The following is a 22,371-nucleotide window of genomic DNA, read 5'->3' as shown; positions in this document are numbered from 1 at the left end:
GTAGTACTGAGCTGCTTAATTCTTTCACATATGGTTGGGAGTTTCAGCTCCTCCCTCATGTTGATGATTCTTGTGCATCTGAGGGCTACAAGAATTATCCTCATGGCTTCATTTGGATTTTCTCTAAAGCTTTCAACTTATTGCTAGGGAGACTAATAAGGTGCAGGGTGTGGTAGTCGACTAGTGACCTGATGAACATCATGTAGAACATTCTGGCATATTTGACATTAATACCAAGGTGCTTTCCAGCAAGTGTTTTAAGAGGACTTAGCTTTCTTTAAGCTTAAACTGTAGTTCACTTACAATTTTACTATTAATATTCACACCGAGGTATTTGTATTGCCTAAAGTTTTCAATGCGCTGATGAAAACTTTAAAAACAGGAGGATTACTGATTTTGGGGGCATAAGGTCCTGGTTTTACCTGTGGAGACGATAAGTCCACATTCCTTGATACACTTACAAGTAAAGGTATTTATAGTCTGCAGCCGGTTGCCACTGTTTGCAATGTCGCAAATGTTGTCTGCACAGCAGATGGCAGCCACAACGACTTGTGTAGGTATGTCAGCTGTTAGGCATCAATCAATCAATCAATCATCTTCACTACATACTATCTTCATCTTAGCGATTTTTCTTCATACCTTATTTTCATCAACACTCACCATCATCACAGTGACCGTCTTCACTACTCACAATCATCATATTAATAATCTTCACTACTCACCATCATCACATTAATAATTTTCACTACTCACCATCATTACAGTCACTGTCTTCACTACTCACAATCATCAAATTAATAATCTTCACTACTCACCATCATCACACTTTCCCCTGATAATTCCCTTCCCTTCACCATCATCACACTTTCCCCTGATAATTCCCTTCCCTTCACCATCATCACTGCAGCTTTCTCAAGGACCCGCCTTCCCTACCCCGTGGGCCTGGTCGAGGACCGGGCCGCGGGGACACTAAAAAGCCCCGAAATCTTCTCAAGATAACCTCAAGAGATAACCTCCTGACAGCTTGCTGAGGAACTTAATCTGCATCTTTCTATTTGTTAGAAAGCTGCATAGTAGCCTTTGTATGTTGTCAGGTAGTTGGGATAGAGTACAGAGTTTGTATTGTAGGCCGTCGTGCCATACTGAGTCGAACGCCATTTCAACGTCCTTTGCTATAAAGGGCCGTCTTGACCTTTGGTGCTTGTTAATGGAAAGGTAGTGTGTTACTATATTCAGTGCGTCTTGTGTGGAGCGGAGTTGTCTGAAGCCAAATTGTTTGTCTGTTAGTATGTTTTTGCCTTCTAGGTGATGTTTAAGTTTGTGATTTATAGGTTTTTCGTTTACATTTCATAGTGTCTAGTAGGCTGATTGGTCTGTAGTTCTTGGAGTCTGTTGGGGATTTGGGGGGTTTTGGGATGAGGATTGTTATGGCTTCTTTGGATGGGCTTGGGGAAATATCCTGATGCTAGTGAGGCGTTGTAGACGTCTGTGAGTGCAAGGATTAGGGAGTCGGGAAGTTGTTTGAGAAGAGCTTGGCCAATGCCTGAGGCTCCTGGGGCTTTTCGTTGGGTATTTTTGAGCATGAGTTTAACTTCTACAGGAAGTATTGATGCTGTGAGGTCATGTTGTATGTTGTCTAGTGTCGTGAGGTCAATGGTAGGGTAGTGTGTGATGGCCTGATGGTTGTGTCGAATCCATGTTTCTACTCTGTTAATGTTGTGTCTTGCTATTGGCTGTGAGGGTTGAGGGTTGAAGATGTCCTGTCAGTGATGGTTGAATATGTCTATTACTTCTGAGAGATCAGTGAAGTTTTGATTATTTTGAGTGATGTATGTAAAGACAGAAGAGGAGGGGGTTGCCCTTGATCCTCTTTATGAAGTTCCAGAATTGATGCAGAGTTGTTTTTCTGTGTAGTTCAGGTTTTTGTATGAGTTTCTCCCAGTGGTTGGCATGGTCGAGGTCTAGGCTGTTGAGTATGTGGATTCTGAGTATGGTGATGTCTGTATTTACTTGGCCGTATCTGTGAAGGTTGCGGGAGAATCTGTTGTGGCAGCAGACGAGTAGCCTCTTGGTTCTGATGGAGAGAAAGGAGGAGTATCTGGTTTTGTGGGTGGTTTTTGGTATGGTTGCGTCAGCCGCTTATATGATGTTGTTTTGGACGGTGAAGATTTGGGAGTCTATGTCTGTGGTTGGTTTATCTTGGAAGTTGTAGGGTTGTGTGCTGGTATTTAGGTGCTACTGAAGGCTTCCCAGTCTGCATTTTGATAGTCATATTGTGGGGTGGCTGGGATGAGTATGGGGTGGCTGGGATGAGTATGATGTTGCTGGAGATTGTGAGTGACATGGATGTGTGATCTGAGCCGGTGAGATGTTGTTGTTAAAGATTCGCTACCTAGAACAAAGTTCCATGTAGCACGGGCTATGGTGAGCCCGTAACTTGAGAGGTCCGGGTGTAATGAAATATTGGAGGTGGGTGCCTGCTCTGTTAGTGAGGATGAGCTCTGGTGTTCCAGTCCCATTGTGTGTGTAGCTTGTTTTGAAGTGTGAGCCAAGGAAGATGAGGTGTTTACTTTGGTGAAGTTGGTGTAGTTGTTGTCCGAGCATGTTGTGTTGTTGGTGGTTGAATGTTCGGTGTTGTGCGTTCAGATCTGCCAGGAGGAAGACCGGTATGTGTGTGTGTGGTTGAAGAGGGTGTTTAAGTCCTGGAGAGGGAGGCCCAAGTTTGGGAGAATGTATGTGGCGCCGATGATCATCTGTCCGTGTTGTGTGAATGCGGATTGCTAGGAAGTGTTTGTGCTGCCAGTTGGTGGTGAGGTCATGTTTGTATGGCTTTTAACCTGAATGACAACCCTTTCATGTGCTTCGTCGGGGGATTGGTATGTTGTGTAGCCGTAATGTCTAATTTTGTGAGAGTTTATCACGTATGTACTTTTCAGTAACAGCATATCCGGTCTTTCGGTCACAAGATAGGTATGGGGTGCATAATAAATGAACTAAACTAAGCATCGATGAGGACAGGAAGCCGACGGCTTGTCAAAGGTCCCCTTCATTGTAATTGACTGAGTTTTGTATGGGCAAAAATAACAGTAAAAACTAACTGCTTTTGTTACACCTGATGGTGTCTTACTAATATAAAGTTACATCTCATTTCTTATTGTGGGTGTTGTTGGCTCAATTGGTAGGATTGCTGGCTGCTGTTTTTGGTGCACGCGGTTCGAGGTTACGATGGTCCAAGTGAATGAAATATCCATGATATGGTGGTTAGCAATTTATATTAATTTACATAGTTTGGTATAATTAATGCATCAGCTACGCTTCAAAAAATCTTATGGACAATGTGTTACAAGAAGTACCTAAAGGTCGAGCGTACTTGGACGATATTGTTAATATCTGGACTGAACATTTGCTGGGGATTAAATAAATACTATTCACAGTCAAATTAGCCGCCTTCAGCATACAAAACAATTTAATACTTTATTGAATTATTAAATTGTTTTGTGTTCTGAAGCAGGCTAATTTGACTGTGAATCTAAAAAAAATCAGTACTACTGTTGAGTATTCAGAGTTGAGGAATAAGAAAGAGACAAAGAGTTTCATGGGCATGTGTGCGTATTACGATATTGTAAGATGTTTCTGTGGTTGCTGCTCCCTTGACAAATTTGTTGAAAAAGACCTTAAAATTCAAGTGGACACAAGAGTGTCGGAATGCTTCCTGGAGCTTAAAAGAAATCTTGACATCTTCGATCTGATTTTGGGGCTGGAGCTGTTTTATTTCAGCTTTTTGAGATATATACAAGAGTTCTTACATTCTTGTACAGCCACTAGTACGCGTAGCGTTTCGGGCAACTTGTTTCGTTTCGGACAGTTACGGAATGATAACATCGAGCACCTAGTCTATTAGTATTCTAAGAAATTTGATAAAACTATTCAGTGGTAGATAAAGAGGCACAAAAGTGAAGAATAATAGTGCCTTGGGTAGTTGCATGTTGTGAGCGACAGGGTGGACTGGGCAAGCCACTTGGTAAGTTTGCTATAGTTTGGGGTTAGCTGTCAATGTGTCCTGTCCGTTTTCTGTGGTGTCTGAAGAGGCTTTAGCTATTGATTCATGGGGGACTATGAAGGTCTGTTGGTAGTAGTATGATTCTTATGATTTTGAATGGTAGCATAAACTGTGCTTGACCCTAAGTGATGATGGGTAGTTGATAGTTGGGTGTACATTGTGAGAAATGTTTTCGGGAATAAGTCAGCTAAGACATGCATATTATTACCTAGTGGTTAATGTGTGACTATTTGGATGCTGGCTCTGAATCTTGCAAAAGTGATGGCCAGGTTGTGAGCTGGTTGTTGTGGGGTCGGTGATCGAGGGTGAACATGAGTGTTGTTGTTTTGGTTGTGGGCTATTGTTGTATCGGTTGTTGGCAGAACTTGAGTATAACGTTTTGGTCAGTTGTGTGTGTTCTGGGGTTCTTCTTGAGGTTATCTTGAGATGATTTCGGGGCTTTAGTGTCCCCGCGGCCTGGTCCTCGACCAGGCCTCCACCCCCAGGAAGCAGCCCGTGACAGCTGACTAACACTCAGGTACCTATTTTGCTGCTAGGTAACAGGGGCATAGGGTGAAAGAAACTCTGCCCATTGTTTCTCGCCGGCACCTGGGATCGAACCCAGGACCACAGGATCAGAAGTCCAGCATGCTGTCCGCTCGGCCGACGGGCTCCCTTGTCCCAGGCCGGACCGACCGGGATGGCTGGGTTGCTGGAGTGTTGAGATTGTGAAGTTAAATGTGAGGCTGTTTGCTGCTTAGATTTCTGAGTACTTGTTTCCTAACTGGGCAGGTGTTGTGTACTGCAGTGTGTGAGCCATTATAATCTAGTGCTACTCAATCCCCCAATATTTGCACCTAAGCCATATTGCTTTACCATTGTAATCTTAGATATCATCTGATATCATGGTTATTGTATTGAGTGCATTTTCTACTGCATTATTCCTTCAAACTTTTCCTTGAAATGATCCTCATATTGTGCTTCAGTGAACCAATGTATAACCCTGAAATGCTATCCTCATGTACCTAGTAATCCTTGTTTCTTTATTGTGTATGGTTATTATTGTGTATTATTCTGATCTGCTTTTGTGTCAAAATTTCTTCAAATTACCTGTAAACATTTTTTGTTGATTTTACTGTAATTAATCTTCTTAAAATTATCTGTATCTGTAAAGAAAAGCTGTAAAATACCTACTAACATTTTTTATCAGTTTCACTGTTAATTTATCAAATTTTTTTCTGTTAGTTTAAGGACTTGCCTGAAACGCTATGCGTGCTAGTGGCTTTACAAGAATGTTAATTCAACTTGTTTTCTATATTCTCTGTTAACCCCCAATGTAACTTCTTGTATATAAATAAATAAATAAATAAATAAATAAATAAATAAATAAATAAATTTATGCATACAAGTGATGTGCTGCTGCAACTATACCAAAAGTCTCCTTATTCCTTGCCCGAAACACTATGCGTATTAGTGGCTTTAGGTAATGTATGTACTAGCTCTATCTATAAATCCAACATTATGTTTGTAACTCTTCATCTATGTATGTACTTTTACGAGTATAAAATTTTTTAATTTTATGTAAATGTTTAACGAATCTCTCACCCTATCCATGAAGGACAGAAGAAAATGTATATATGCTGGTTAGCATAGTAAATGTGTGGCCACGTCTGTGGTAGAAAATATTAATAATAAAATAGTAAAAGTTAGAGAGTCACAATTGCCTGATGCATCAAATGAACAAAGGAAATCGTGTTCAGTCGATTAAGGCAGCGTCTGGGATGCTCTCGGACGCAGGTTCGAATCCTCGTCACGGCCCTTGTGGATTTGTCCAGTTAGAGAGTCAGCTATATATAAGCAACGTCAACAGTCATCAGTGGACGACGTCAGACGGACTTTTAAACAACCAAAAATGCCCACTAGGCAGAGGTTTAGGGCCCCGTGCAGGAATATCCCTGACAAAATAAAAACTCCATCTCTTAACGTCCCCCCATCCCAATATCCACCCCCCCCATGCGTCATCTCCCATCCTTCCAATATCCTGCCAATCACTTGAAGGTTCTCCCTTCATCGCCTATCCAAGGGTTGGGGCATCATGGCTCCTAAGGATATTTACCACACGTTTACCTGCTCTCTAATCAAATATATAATAATTGTATGATAGGTATGATTTCTTATATTATTTACTAAGGTCAATCACACCAGACAAAATCCTATATTGTCAATTTAGATTTTTATTCCCGTTGTAATAAGTGTAAATAATAATAATAATAATAATAATAATAATAATAATAATAATAATAATAATAATAATAATAATATATTTTTTATATTAACAAGCTCAGGTATACATAGCAATGTGCTGCTACCCAATTCTATATGAAAGATTACTTTTTTTTAACTTTATTTAACAAAATACAATATAAATCATATATACACAAGTTTTACAAGGCAATACAACATTACATATACAGTTGTATAATTCTCAGTGAACAAGTGTTTCATTATCACAGAACATGAACTTTAAACCCCTAAATGTTATACTTATTTCTCTTTAAATGATTTACAATACTGGAGATTATATTTACATTAATTTACAGGGGAAATTATTACATATATATATAAATACATTAAAAATTATGAAAGATTACTGAGAGGAACATTACATTATGAAACATTATTTCAAACATTTCATTACATTATGAAAGATTACTAAGAGGATTAGTGTAATTCTCCTCTTCATAGAGTTTCTTCAATATTTTAGTCTTAACTTGCTAAAAAAAATACTTATTTTCTATACACTATTTACATATTACAGAGTCTTTGTACATGTGTGTGTGGATGAGTCGTTCTTTATCATCAAAGTCAAACTTCTTGTTCTTCTCAAAATCTTCGATAACTTCTCCACAATTCCTAGAAGCATTTCTTGCATCCATTTCTTTTCGTTTGACTTCGATCCGAAAGAAAGAAGTCCCCACTAGCAAAATCTTGGTACAGGATAAGAATATCTTCCAATATTGCTCAGTGTATGAAGTAGAATATAAGTAGGGTTAGACTGCTATGTATTATCAATATAGTGACTGCTATGTATTATCACTATAGTGACTGTTATGTATTATCACTATAGTGACTGTTATGTATTATCACTATAGTGACTGCTATGTATTATCACTATAGTGACTGCTATGTATTATCAATATAGTGACTGCTATGTATTATCACTATAGTGACTGCTATGTATTATCACTATAGTGACTGCTATGTTTTATCACTATAGTGACTGTATTATCACTATAGTGACTGTATTATCACTATAGTGACTGTTATGTATTATCACTATAGTGACTGCTATGTTTTATCACTATAGTGACTGTATTATCACTATAGTGACTGTATTATCACTATAGTGACTGCTATGTATTATCACTATAGTGACTGCTATGTATTATCACTATAGTGACTGCTATGTATTATCACTATAGTGAATGCTATGTATTATCCCTATAGTGACTGCTATGTATTATCACTATAGTGACTGCTATGTATTATCACTATAGTGACTGTTATGTATTATCACTATAGTGACTGTTATGTATTATCACTATAGTGACTGTTATGTATTATCACTATAGTGACTGCTATGTATTATCACTATAGTGACTGCTATGTATTATCACTATAATGACTGCTATGTATTATCACTATAGTGACTGCTATGTATTATCACTATAGTGACTGCTATGTATTATCACTATAGTGAATGCTATGTATTATCACTATAGTGACTGCTATGTATTATCACTATAGTGACTGCTATGTATTATCACTATAGTGACTGCTATGTATTATCACTATAGTGACTGCTATGTTTTATCACTATAGTGACTGCTATGTATGATCACTATAGTGACTGTATTATCACTACAGTGACTGCTATGTATTATCACTATAGTGACTGCTATGTATTATCACTATAGTGACTGCTATGTATTATCACTATAGTGACTGTATTATCAATATAGTGACTGCTATGTATTATCAATATAGTGACTGCTATGTTTATTTATTTATTTATTTATTTATATATATACAAGAAGGTACATTGGGTTTGTGAGAATACATTGGATAGTACAGTAATCTAACAGATAATTTTAACAGATAACAGATATTTTATCAATATAGAAAAGTCAAATATGTTTTATTATCAACATTAAAATACAAATAAAAAGAAGAGGCGTCCAATGTACAGCGATATTTTTCTAAGATGTCTTTACCAATAATGAATGGATGTTTGTCCTCAGGGAGTACGTGTAGTTAGTCTTCAATGTAGGTGTCCCCGCCCATATGAAACCGAACAGTTTTGGGCGTTTTATTTTCTAGACCGATAGTTTTTAAAAACAAGCTAGAAACCCAGGAGTCTCCTGATCCGGTGTCCACCAATATTTTATCCGTCAATGTATTTGGTGCACTGGCTGGTAGGCTTATTCTAATGTACGCCTATCTTGAGGAGGCCAATCCAAATCCTTTATATCTAAACCGTTTTAGGTTCTTGAAATGGAGGGATGAATTTTTTTGGTGAAATTATTGCACTGCGTGGTACTCCGTCATTAGTGGAAAGCTAAAATAAAAAATTGGGATTGGCTCGGGGTCGTAGTAATGGTCCATTTCCGGAGGAAAAATGTCAACTCCTGCGAATAAACGCTTGCCATTTGGTAGCATTACTCTAACATTAGTGATTGCCTTCAAAATGACGTTTTTTGATTCGCAAAATAGATTTAATTTTATGGAGAGGCTCTTGTGTTCAATCGCGTCTAATCCAAGTTTTTTCGCTTCTCGGTGTTCAATAAAATTACTTTCAGTCCCGGTATCAACGTACATAGTGGATTACTGTCCATATATTTCGACTTTGAGGAGGTTATGACCGTCCAGGGTGACCACCTCCATACCCTCTAGTGACGGGGGATTAGAGATCATCGGGGAATGAAGGAAGTATATTGTCAATACTTCCCCGTCCTCACTGATCTCATAGCTTCGTGTTCCGTCGTCGTATTTTTGTCTCTTATTGTGACTATTGTTGATGTGACACTCATCAAGGTTCCTCTTGGATCTGCCTACGACACCTATAATCTCAGTAGCCATGACTGAGGGGAGAAGAGGAGGACAGGAGCTGAAGCACGACCTCTCGTCTTTCTTCTCGTCTTACACTGGATCTCGCTCACTGAAGAACAAAATATATCCCAGATACATCCTATTATAGTCATGCACATTTATAGATATAACTTTCAATAGCGGTTTTGTATTTGTAAACTTGTTAGTTTTTATTAGCAAATTTAGGTATACACAACAATGTGGTGCTACCCTATTCTATATGAGATGTTACAGAGTGTAGATCAAGAACTAGCTATAGGTTCAACTATTATTTCCCCGCTCACAGGATTGTTAGTCATACAGGGAATTAGGGGGTGATAATACCGGCCTTGATACAATAACTAACCAGCTCTGACTAAACAACTGGCGAAACGTTCATCCAATATTCCCATCTCACAAGATGGTTAGTCATACATGGAATCAGAGGGGGGGGGGGGTGGGAGGAGGGGGGGGGGGAGGGGGAATACCAGCCTCAATACAAAAACAAATCAACTATGACTAAAATTCAGGTGAGAACATAAAAAGTAAGGCTGATCTGTTAGCCTCCACTAGCAAAATCTGGCTACAGCACAAGAATATCTTCCAATATTCCTGAGTGCATGAAGTAATTACAGAGCTCAAAGTACCTCATAGCATTAGGCACTTAACCACTTGGGCTGAACCGTAGAGCGACGGTCTCGCTTCATGCAGGTCGGCGTTCAATCCCCGACCGTCCAAGTGGTTGAGCACCATTCCTTCTCCTGGTCCCATCCCAAATCCTTATCCTGACCCCTTCCAAGTGCTATATAGCCATAATGGCTTGGCGCTTTCCCTTGATAATTCCTTCCGTCCCGCCTGCGTTCAAGAGAATACAGATTTAGGCCTTTTAGTCGGTGCCAGTAGTTTAGATGTTTTACTGAGTGGATTCTAGCAGGAAAGGATCTCTGCACGGTCTCCAGGTCAGCAATTTCTCCAGCTTTGAAAGGGGCTGTCATTGTGCAGCAGTATTCCACTCTAGAAAGCACCTGTCATAGATACCGATATCCCAGCCTAATTCTGGCAATTACAATGTCACACTGTCTAGTGGATGCTTTATGCTGCCCGTACACATAATTCTTGGTTCTAAACATGTCATAGCTCTTTATACTCGTGCTTTCTGATCTTTGTGTGTCAATGACTGCGCTTCTGTCTTCCCTAATTTCCTGAAATACTGCGCTTTTACAGCAGAAATTAGAATGCTCATATCCATCTCAACTTCAGGCTTATCACATGCAGTTTTAGCTGCCTTGTCTGTGTCGTCATGCTGGACAACACCTATGTGAGACGGCATCCATACAAATGAGACAAACTTTTGCTTTTTGCATTAACAATGTTGTATATATTGGATGTTACAATATTCCAAGTGTCTATTTTGCATGTTGGGGTTTTAAGGGCTTGAAGAGCTGACTTTGAATCACAGAAGATTACTCCTCCACTGTTCTTCAGTGCGTTAGTGGCAAGTTGTAGTGCAGCTTATTCTGTATGTGTGGAGCTGAGCCAGTTATTGAGTCTCACACGTGTGGTCTGTGTACATATGTTGTCTTTGTATATTCTACATGCTGCTGCAGTGCGACCTGTTGACATTTGATCAGACCAGATCAGCATAAGCATAGTGCTCCTGAGGCCGTAAGTTATTTATACAGGAATTGTTTCGAACGTTGTTGCTTTTAGGAGTGCTGGGTTTTCCTTGTTGTTTTTGCTGATGGGTGTGTAAGATACTTGTATATCAGGGTACAGATATAACGGAATATTATTGGCTAGCACTTTGCATACAATAGGAATATTTAGTTTAATGAGATTGGCAACACTTCTACTCAACCAGTTGAGCAGAAGTGATTGAGATTGCGTATAGATTGCCCGCTGGTGCATTGGCAACACTCCCGCCTACACACAGCACTAGTCAATCTTTCTCCAAGTAGTAAGGGTGATGTTGGGTCTCTCATCACCCTTACACAGAAGGTAGTACTGAGCTGCTTAATTCTTTCACATATGGTTGGGCGTTTCAGCTCCTCCCTCATGTTGATGATTCTTGTGCATCTGAGGGCTACAAGAATTATCCTCATGGCTTCATTTGGATTTTCTCTAAAGCTTTCAACTTATTGCTAGGGAGACTAATAAGGTGCAGGGTGTGGTAGTCGACTAGTGACCTGATGAACATCATGTAGAACATTCTGGCATATTTGACATTAATACCAATGTGCTTTCCTGCAAGTGTTTTAAGAGGACTTAGCTTTCTTTAAGCTTAAACTGTAGTTCACTTACAATTTTACTATTAACATTCACACCGAGGTATTTGTATTGCCTAAAGTTTTCAATGCGCTGATGAAAACTTTAAAAACAGGAGGATTACTGATTTTGGGGGCATAAGGTCCTGGTTTTACCTATGGAGACGATAAGTCCACATTCCTTGATACACTTACAAATAAAGGTATTTATAGTCTGCAGCCGGTTGCCACTGTTTGCAATGTCGCAAATGTTGTCTGCACAGCAGATGGCAGCCACAGCGACTTGTGTAGGTATGTCAGTTGTTAGGCATCAATCAATCAATCATCTTCACTACATACTATCTTCATCTTAGCGATTTTTCTTCATACCTTATTTTCATCAACACTCACCATCATCACAGTGACCGTCTTCACTACTCACAATCATCATATTAATAATCTTCACTACTCACCATCATCACATTAATAATTTTCACTACTCACCATCATTACAGTCACTGTCTTCACTACTCACAATCATCATATTAATAATCTTCACTACTCACCATCATCACACTTTCCCCTGATAATTCCCTTCCCTTCACCATCATCACACTTTCCCCTGATAATTCCCTTCCCTTCACCATCATCACTGCAGCTTTCTCAAGGACCCGCCTTCCCTACCCCGCGGCCTGGTCGAGGACCGGGCCGCGGGGACACTAAAAAGCCCCGAAATCTTCTCAAGATAACCTCAAGAGATAACCTCCTGACAGCTTGCTGAGGAACTTAATCTGCATCTTTCTATTTGTTAGAAAGCTGCATAGTAGCCTTTGTATGTTGTCAGGTAGTTGGGATAGAGTACAGAGTTTGTATTGTAGGCCGTCGTGCCATACTGAGTCGAACGCCATTTCAACGTCCTTTGCTATAAAGGGCCGTCTTGACCTTTGGTGATATAAAGGGCCGTCTTGACCTTTGGTGCTTGTTAATGGAAAGGTAGTGTGTTACTATATTCAGTGCGTCTTGTGTGGAGCGGAGTTGTCTGAAGCCAAATTGTTTGTCTGTTAGTATGTTTTTGCCTTCTAGGTGATGTTTAAGTTTGTGATTTATAGGTTTTTCGTTTACATTTCATAGTGTCTAGTAGGCTGATTGGTCTGTAGTTCTTGGAGTCTGTTGGGGATTTGGGGGGTTTTGGGATGAGGATTGTTATGGCTTCTTTGAATGGGCTTGGGGAAATATCCTGATGCTAGTGAGGCGTTGTAGACGTCTGTGAGTGCAAGGATTAGGGAGTCGGGAAGTTGTTTGAGGAGAGCTTGGCCAGTGCCTGAGGCTCCTGGGGCTTTTCGTTGGGTATTTTTGAGCATGAGTTTAACTTCTACAGGAAGTATTGATGCTGTGAGGTCATGTTGTATGTTGTCTAGTGTCGTGAGGTCAATGGTAGGGTAGTGTGTGATGGCCTGATGGTTGTGTCGAATCCATGTTTCTACTCTGTTAATGTTGTGTCTTGCTATTGGCTGTAAGGGTTGAGGGTTGAAGATGTCCTGTCAGTGATGGTTGAATATGTCTATTACTTCTGAGAGATCAGTGAAGTTTTGATTATTTTGAGTGATGTGTGTAAAGACAGAAGAGGAGGGGGTTGCCCTTGATCCTCTTTATGAAGTTCCAGAATTGATGCAGAGTTGTTTTTCTGTGTAGTTCAGGTTTTTGTATGAGTTTCTTCCAGTGGTTGGCATGGTCGAGGTCTAGGCTGTTGAGTATGTGGATTCTGAGTATGGTGATGTCTGTATTTACTTGGCCGTATCTGTGAAGGTTGCGGGAGAATCTGTTGTGGCAGCAGACGAGTAGCCTTTTGGTTCTGATGGAGGGAAAGGAGGAGTATCTGGTTTTGTGGGTGGTTTTTGGTATGGTTGCGTCAGCCGCTTGTATGATGTTGTTTTGGACGGTGAAGATTTGGGAGTCTATGTCTGTGGTTGGTTTATCTTGGAAGTTGTAGGGTTGTGTGCTGGTATTTAGGTGCTACTGAAGGCTTCCCAGTCTGCATTTTGATAGTCATATTGTGGGGTGGCTGGGATGAGTATGGGGTGGCTGGGATGAGTATGGGGTTGCTGGAGATTGTGAGTGACATGGATGTGTGATCTGAGCCGGTGAGAGGTCCGGGTGTAATGAAATATTGGAGGTGGGTGCCTGCTCTGTTAGTGAGGATGAGCTCTAGTGTTCCAGTCCCATTGTGTGTGTAGCTTGTTTTGAAATGTGAGCCAAGGAAGATGAGGTGTTTACTTTGGTGAAGTTGGTGTAGTTGTTGTCCGAGCATGTTGTGTTGTTGGTGGTTGAATGTTTGGTGTTGTGCGTTCAGATCTGCCAGGAGGAAGACCGGTATGTGTGTGTGTGGTTGAAGAGGGTGTTTAAGTCCTGGAGAGGGAGGCCCAAGTTTGGGAGAATGTATGTGGCGCCGATGATCATCTGTCCGTGTTGTGTGAATGCGGATTGCTAGGAAGTGTTTGTGCTGCCAGTTGGTGGTGAGGTCATGTTTGTATGGCTTTTAACCTGAATGACAACCCTTTCATGTGCTTCGTCGGGGGATTGGTATGTTGTGTAGCCGTAATGTCTAATTTTGTGAGAGTTTATCACGTATGTACTTTTCAGTAACAGCATATCCGGTCTTTCGGTCACAAGATAGGTATGGGGTGCATAATAAATGAACTAAACTAAGCATCGATGAGGACAGGAAGCCGACGGCTTGTAAAAGGTCCCCTTCATTGTAATTGACTGAGTTTTGTATGGGCAAAAATAACAGTAAAAACTAACTGCTTTTGTTACACCTGATGGTGTCTTACTAATATAAAGTTACATCTCATTTCTTATTGTGGGTGTTGTTGGCTCAATTGGTAGGATTGCTGGCTGCTGTTTTTGGTGTACGCGGTTCGAGGTTACGATGGTCCAAGTGAATGAAATATCCATGATATGGTGGTTAGCAATTTATATTAATTTACATTGTTTGGTATAATTAATGCATCAGCTACGCTTCAAAAAACCTTATGGACAATGTGTTACAAGAAGTACCTAAAGGTCGAGCGTACTTGGACGATATTGTTAATATCTGGACTGAACATTTGCTGGGGATTAAATAAATACTATTCACAGTCAAATTAGCCGCCTTCAGCACACAAAACAATTTAATACTTTATTGAATTATTAAATTGTTTTGTGTTCTGAAGCAGGCTAATTTGACTGTGAATCTAAAAAAAATCAGTACTACTGTTGAGTATTCAGAGTTGAGGAATAAGAAAGAGACAAAGAGTTTCATGGGCATGTGTGCGTATTACGATATTGTAAGATGTTTCTGTGGTTGCTGCTCCCTTGACAAATTTGTTGATAAAGACCTTAAAATTCAAGTGGACACAAGAGTGTCGGAATGCTTCCTGGAACTTAAAAGAAATCTTGACATCTTCGATCTGATTTTGGGGCTGGAGCTGTTTTATTTCAGTTATTTGAGATATATACAAGAGTTCTTACATTCTTGTACAGCCACTAGTACGCGTAGCGTTTCGGGCAACTTGTTTCGTTTCGGACAGTTACGGAATGATAACATCGAGCACCTAGTCTATTAGTATTCTAAGAAATTTGATAAAACTATTCAGTAGTAGATAAAGAGGCACAAAAGTGAAGAATAATAGTGCCTTGGGTAGTTGCATGTTGTGAGCGACAGGGAGGACTGGGAAAGTCACTTGGTAAGTTTGCTATAGTTTGGGGTTAGCTGTCAATGTGTCCTGTCCGTTTTCTGTGGTGTCTGAAGAGGCTTTAGCTATTGATTCATGGAGGACTATGAAGGTCTGTTGGTAGTAGTATGATTCTTATGATTTTGAATGGTAGCATAAACTGTGCTTGGCCCTAAGTGATGATGGGTTGTTGATAGTTGGGTGTACATTGTGAGAAATGTTTTCGGGAATATGTCAGCTAAGACATGCATATTATTACTTAGTGGTTAATGTGTGACTATTTGGATGCTGGCTCTGAATCTTGCAAAAGTGATGTTGGTTGTGAGCTGGTTGTTGTGGGGTCGGTGATCGAGGGTGAACATGAGTGTTGTTGTTTTTGTTGTGGGCTATTGTTGTATCGGTTGTTGACAGAACTTGAGTATAACGTTTTGGTCAGTTGTGTGTGTTCTGGGGTTCTTGAGGTTATCTTGAGATGATTTCGGGGCTTTAGTGTCCCCGCGGCCTGGTCCTCGACCAGGCCTCCACCCCCAGGAAGCAGCCCGTGACAGCTGACTAACACCCAGGTACCTATTTTGCTGCTAGGTAACAAGGGCATAGGGTGAAAGAAACTCTGCCCATTGTTTCTCGCCGGCACCTGGGATCGAACCCAGGACCACAGGATCAGAAGTCCAGCATGCTGTACGCTCGGCCGACGGGCTCCCTTATCCCCGGCCAGATCGACCGGGATGGCTGGGTTGCTGGAGTGTTGAGATTGTGAAGTTAAATGTGAGGCTGTTTGCTGCTTAGATTTCTGAGTACTTGTTTCCTAACTGGGCAGGTGTTGTGTACTGCAGTGTGTGAGCCATTATAATCTAGTGCTACTCAATCCCCCAATATTTGTACCTAAGCCATATTGCTATACCATTGTAATCTTAGATATCATCTGATATCATGGTTGTTGTATTGAGTGCATTTTCTACTGCATTATTCCTTCAAACTTTTCCTTGAAATGATCCTCATATTGTGCTTCAGTGAACCAATGTATAACCCTGAAATGCTATCCTCATGTACCTAGTAATCCTTGTTTCTTTATTGTGTATGGTTATTATTGTGTATTATTCTGATCTGCTTTTGTGTCAAATTTTCTTCAAATTACCTGTAAACATTTTTTGTTGATTTTACTGTAATTCTTCTTCTTAAAATTATCTGTACCTGTAAAGAAAAGCTGTAAAATACCTGCTAACATTTTTTATCAGTTTCACTGTTAATTTATCAAAAATTTTTCTGTTAGTTTAAGGACTTGCCTGAAACACTATGCGTGCTAGTGGCATTACAAGAATGTTAATTCAACTTATTTTCTATATTCTCTGTTAACCCCAATGTAACTTCTTGTATATAAATAAATAAATAAATTTATGCATACAAGTGATGTGCTGCTGCAACTATACCAAAAGTCTCCTAATCCCTTGCCCGAAACACTATGCGTATTAGTGGCTTTAGGTGATGTATGTACTAGCTCTATCTATAAATCCAACATTATGTTTGTAAGTCTTCATCTATGTATGCACTTTTACCTGAATAAAATATTTAAATTTTAATTTTAATTTTAATTATTGTGATCCATCAGAGAGTGCAGTAACACTGAAAAGTGTATACTCTTTTCAACTTTGTCATCACAATTCCTGTCCTAGGTTTTTCAATTTGATATCAACGTGTTTGCAATATAATTTTCTATAGGATTAAATACATATGAAGTACGAAAGCCCGGCGTACCACCCACACAAAACAGAGAAAGTGAGAGCGTGTTACCTGGGAACGCTAAATAAGAATGAAATGTGTACACTCTTTTCACTTGGTCACCTCAATTCTCGTACTAGGTCTTTCATTTTGGTATCTTTGGGTTCGCAATAGAATTCCCTACAGGAGTATATGCATATCTAAAGTCCAAAAGCCCTGCGTACCACCCACAGCAAACAGAGAAAGTGACAGCGCGTTATCCCAATGAGCGCTCATCAGGAGCAATATAATGTGTTTACTCTTTTCAACTTTATTACCTCAATTCTCGTCCTAGGTCTTTCATTTTGGTATCAATGCATTTGCAATAAAATTCCCTACAGGAGTATAGGCATATAATGTCCAAAACTGTGGCGCACCTCTCCTGCATCCAAGACAAAAGCAGACCAATTTTTTTTTTTGATGCCATACTTTATCATTAGTGAAAATAAGGTACTGTACTAAAATTTTGACTCCATACTTCGTCATTAGTCGGCAAAAGTGTTAAGAGCAAGATATGGACCTGCTTTGAAAGCAGAAAGATTTCTGTTGGAAGAAAAACGTCTGCCAATCAAGTTGCGTCAGCTGTGCGTGCATGATCTGGGGTACTTATAAGTGGGCAGCTGACACCGTAACTCCTTACGGGCTATTCATACCCGTGCCACTTTTTGGGTGGCTCAATCATTATCAATCACCGTAATTCACTCATTCTCAGTCGCTGCCTGCTCCACACGCAGCCCACCCACCTCTCGGGAACCTACGTTTCCCCAGGCACACTTACACTGGGGTGCCGCTAAAGGCGGACATGCCATTTACTTGTACAACCTTGTTCCTAATTGCAATTCCTGTCAGAAACTCTCCTTGACAGATGTAATAGGACATTTTCTCAACACCAACAATTTTATCTCTTTGTTATCCACTGAGCACAAACTAAGTCTGGGTTTACACTCCATGAAATTAAGGGAACTAGCCTTGGAACTCCCTCCCTAACAATATAAAGCTGTCCAAAGTTAACTAAGAAGTACCTTTTTCATCCTCTTAGTTTCATCCTAGTGCTCCCCCAGCATTGTTCTTGTGCTAGCCACACCACCAATATATGCACCTAATCCTTACAATTTCCCCACTGTAATAACTGCTTGTTATGTTGAATGCAATTTTCTACAATGTAACTAGATTAACCCACAATTTATGCTACAAGGTACCTGGGGATGGTCCTCAAATTTCTGTAAAATACCTATTATAAATTCCTATTCCTATAAATACCTATTATAAAGTTTCTAACAATGTACTTGTTAACATTCTTCAAATGGAGCTACATTTTACCTAGGTAATACTACCTGTTAGATTAAAGAACAGCCCAAGATGCTGTAATTACCAATACCAAACCATTGTACCTACGACTCATCTTTTATCATGGTTATTTTATCTGGGGGATGGGGGGGGGGGTGGTGCTCTGCCAGAACCCCTCAAAATGATAGGATTCCACTTCTGGTAGTAGCCTTAGTTTACATAGCTTAGTTAACTTCTGTAACTCATCCAACACATAATTAGGACTATGATAAATGAGTTGTGGGAAGAGTGTATGTTTGCCAGGTACAGTACCTCGTAGGGGGGCCTCGTAGCCTGGTGGATAGCGCGCAGGACTCGTAATTCTGTGGCGCGGGTTCGATTCCCGCACGAGGCAGAAACAAATGGGCAAAGTTTCTTTCACCCTGAATGCCCCTGTTACCTAGCAGTAAATAGGTACCTGGGTGTTAGTCAGCTGTCACGGGCTGCTTCCTGGGGGTGGAGGCCTGGTCGAGGACCGGGCCGCGGGGACACTACAGCCCCGAAATTATCTCAAGATAACCTCAAGTACATGCAAATAACTATACTGTATATAAAAATAATTGTAATTAATTACAATTAAGAATTTATTATTTGTAAATTTAACTCGATATTAATTAATAAATAAGTACCCCATTCCAAAGGCGAGTTTTCTTCCAGCACAGAAATGTATTTCCTTATACGATTTTGTTGATTGTGTACAGTATTTGTAACGCTTGAAACTTTGATGAGGATACAGTACTAGGTTAGCTTGCTGTAGGTTGGCAAGAATGATATTTTTGAAGTAATCATAGTCTTCATTGGCAAATAAGTATTTTATGCCTTTGCTGGTCTTGAAGAAGGTTGTTGGTGTGATCTTCATGGTATTGTAGAATGTTGTTATGAAGTCAAAAGTGTTAATGTTGATTGTGTCAGTGCACTGCATCCCCCAGACTGTACCATTCTTGCAGACTGATGGAGAAGCTACTCTGTGTACTACACAAAACAATCATTGCAACATGCAATGATTGTGCTCAGTGGGGGTGAATGTGCAGACCAGATTTTAATGGAACCTACTATTAGACTTAGCCTATCTCTTCTATATGAACTAAACCCATTGTCCTCAAAGTTTCAACCCCCAATTGTGGTTGATAGCACTATCACTATGTTCCACAGTGGATTGGTATGTAATTAGAAGAAGAAAGATTTAATGGAGGAGAAAAGAGTGCACCTACAGTCATGATGCATTTACAAAAGGTGATCTGCCAGCTTTACACTTGAGCCTGTTCTGGCTTGAAGTGGGTCTGAGGGGCGCCTGACAGCTGGGTGGACAGCGCTTCGGATTTGTAGTCCTGAGGTTCCGGGTTTGATCCCCGGTGGAGGCGGAGACAAATGGGCAAAATATTTATTTCACCCTGATGCCCCTGTTACCTAGCAGTAAATAGGTACCTAGGAGTTAGATGGCTGCTACGGGCTGCTTCCTGGGGGTGTGTAACAAAAAATGAGGCTTGGTCGAGGACCAGGCCGCTGGGACGCTAAGCCCCCGAAATCATCTTAAGATAACCTCAAGATAACCTAATGCAGTTGAACCTGAACTGAGATACACTTACAGATATCATGATAACACAGAACATGGCTTGGGAAAAATAAGTTGACTACCTGGAACGATAGAGGCTTCGTTGCCTGGATACCACTCCTTATGAATATGGCTGAATTGCACTGGGGCCATACATAAAAAAAAAAAAAAAAAAAAAAAAAAAATTATAAGTACATTGTGCAGGAAGCTGTCTTGTGTTCAAGCAGCATACCTCCATAGTAAATCTGTGATCATGATGAATGCCCAGGCCTCTGTCGTGTTGAAATCAAATCAGATCAGCCATAAAGAATTATGAAAGAAAACTTGCTCAAAACATTAAGAAAGATCCAAAGTTTTCTATGCCTATGTAAGAAGTAACACAAAGACACAAGACTTTGTAGGAAACCTTAAAAGATGAGACCAACCAAACCAAATTAAAATGATAAAATGGCAGCCAACAGAAAATGAATAATTTACATAGGAAATGTACTGAGAAAAACAACTAGGTGATGCAAACTTAACCCATGTACTGCATAAAACACCTTAAGGCACTTGACAGGTGGTGTGCCAGACACTACATGGCGTTTGTCGGTATAACATAAGATTCAAAACTCGCATGCGGTCCCTTGGGTAACAAATGGAAGCCTGAGGCCATCAGTACGAGTCTACCATCTTGAAAAAATTCCTAGCATGTCCCATGGGTGTGGTAGGCTCAGTTTGAAGTGAGCAACCATGGCTGACGAATGTGATTCCAGCACATTCAATGGGTCACCGATTGGTCGAATTGTTCAAAAATCACTCTCGGAGGATGAAATACATGATGTATCGAGATGACCCCGATAATGATGCTGACGACCCAAAGATCGGATACAAGTGATACATACATTGATGAGGGTGATACACTGAACATGTACAGTATGCAGATCTCGCCAGCCTAGCCATGCGGTCCCAGGCCAACACCACTCCCAGTGTTCATCATAACCACCTATGCCAGCTGCTGTTTCTGAATGCTGTGATAATGTAGGTGACTCTTTTCTGGGTTCAGTGACATTGGTTCCGATACTAGTAGCATAGATGAACCTATGTTCGGTGGCTCTTGTGGTGGCATTCACCACCAATTTGTACTTTTAGTCTTGCTCTACTGTCCCAATTACTTATAAAGTTTTGTCAGGAAATTACGGTTTCAATGAAAGTTTTTGTCAACAATACATCATGATGCTCCCAACAGACTGGCTTACAAAGACTCCTTTGCACTACACAAGCTTAGTTAATACCAAGTACGGGAACACGTGAAAAAGGTAAAGGTGTGTGTGTGTGTTGTTTGTAAACACACAATTAAGGAGAAGAAGCAATAACCTGTATGTACCTGGTGCGTAGAATGCAAAGTTGCCTTGTGCACCGTTGACTGCTTCAGTGATTATCATACACTCGTGAAGTACTGATTGTGTTGTGTGTAAATATAGCGTGTAGCAATGTAAAATATGTATAAACAGCCAAGTGCTATCCAAACCCCTTAGGACTGAGACTGAATAGGTAACATATTGTGTTTGGATAAGTGGTTAGTCATCTGGAAAAGCCAGGGGGAAAATTGACAATTTTGTTTCAGACGTTCAATAGTGTTTTGTTTGTACTCGCCAATATATGCTCCATCAACTATAATCTTCAAGTTATTTAGATAGAAAAGGTGGTGGTGGATGATGACATTGTTGGGTTGACTGAAGTGGAGATTAATGGTGATGAGGTAATCTCAGAAGACTGCCTTTCACCATGTACTCTAATGTACCTAATGCTTTGGCAAAGTTGAAAGCTTCTGAGCCATCCATTAATGCACGAACACTGCTCAAGTGGTGCTGTGTATGGTCACTGGGCAAACGTGTTCCATCTCTATTGCACATTTTTATTTAGACTGCCTGTCCCACCAGTTATGCAAACTGTTTTATCCGAATGAGCCCCAATAGGGTAACAAGCATTTTCGGATAATAAGCGTTCGTAAAGCACGTGGCTGACTGCATGAATTTGAAAACTAAGCAAGTAATATTGTGGCAATAAACATTTTTAGTAGACACATTAGAGACACTTGTATCATAATGACTTGGAACATGTTCCACTGTGTACAAATCCTAAATGACATCCATGTGCTTAAGATGAGCAAAAAATAAAATAAGAAAATAATGGAAAAGGTAAGAAATTTTGAAAAGAACAAATTAGTGCCAACTCACGGGTCTTGAATTGGCCACGCGACCGGCTCCAGGAGTCTCCAGCATGAGCGCACAGCCATCAGTGACGTCTCACTGCAACTTCTCCATTTCACTGCAGGCAAAGTACGGTAATTGCTTTTTCATTTCCTCTGTTTCCATGATCAGGGAAGGGGTTTTAATATTAGAAGAAAACAAATTTCGGGGGAATAATATTTTTACTCGCATCATGGGGTTGTCATATTAAACTAACACGCAGTACATGGGTTAAACCAGTGCCTTGAGGAAATACACACGGTAGCACCAGAAATATGTGCAAACACATACCTCTAAGGATAAAGGGAAAAAGATGCAAACTGGAATGAGAACGATGCTCCCTCCATAGGCAACAAAAACAAATTGCAGAACATCTCAAATGCTC

The 22,371-nt window shown here is 40.2% G+C and overlaps 1 protein-coding gene across 1 annotated transcript in view; it reads right to left on the bottom strand.

The window, feature by feature from the left end:
- The window catches only part of LOC123762392 (salivary glue protein Sgs-3), a 115,004-nt gene extending 92,939 nt beyond the window's left edge, over positions 1–22,065 (bottom strand). Inside the window, exon 1 of the mRNA XM_069324427.1 lies at positions 21,975–22,065. Within this exon, the coding sequence (XP_069180528.1) occupies positions 21,975–22,019 (45 nt within the window). The 5' untranslated portion in view covers positions 22,020–22,065. The remainder of the gene's footprint in view (positions 1–21,974) is intronic.
- Positions 22,066–22,371: the final 306 nt, after the last annotated feature.

Source organism: Procambarus clarkii, chromosome 2 (assembly GCF_040958095.1).
Source record: "Procambarus clarkii isolate CNS0578487 chromosome 2, FALCON_Pclarkii_2.0, whole genome shotgun sequence".
Lineage (NCBI taxonomy): Eukaryota > Metazoa > Arthropoda > Malacostraca > Decapoda > Cambaridae > Procambarus > Procambarus clarkii.
The sequence above is the reverse complement of the archived record's forward strand: the minus strand, read 5'-3'. Positions and strand labels throughout refer to the sequence as shown.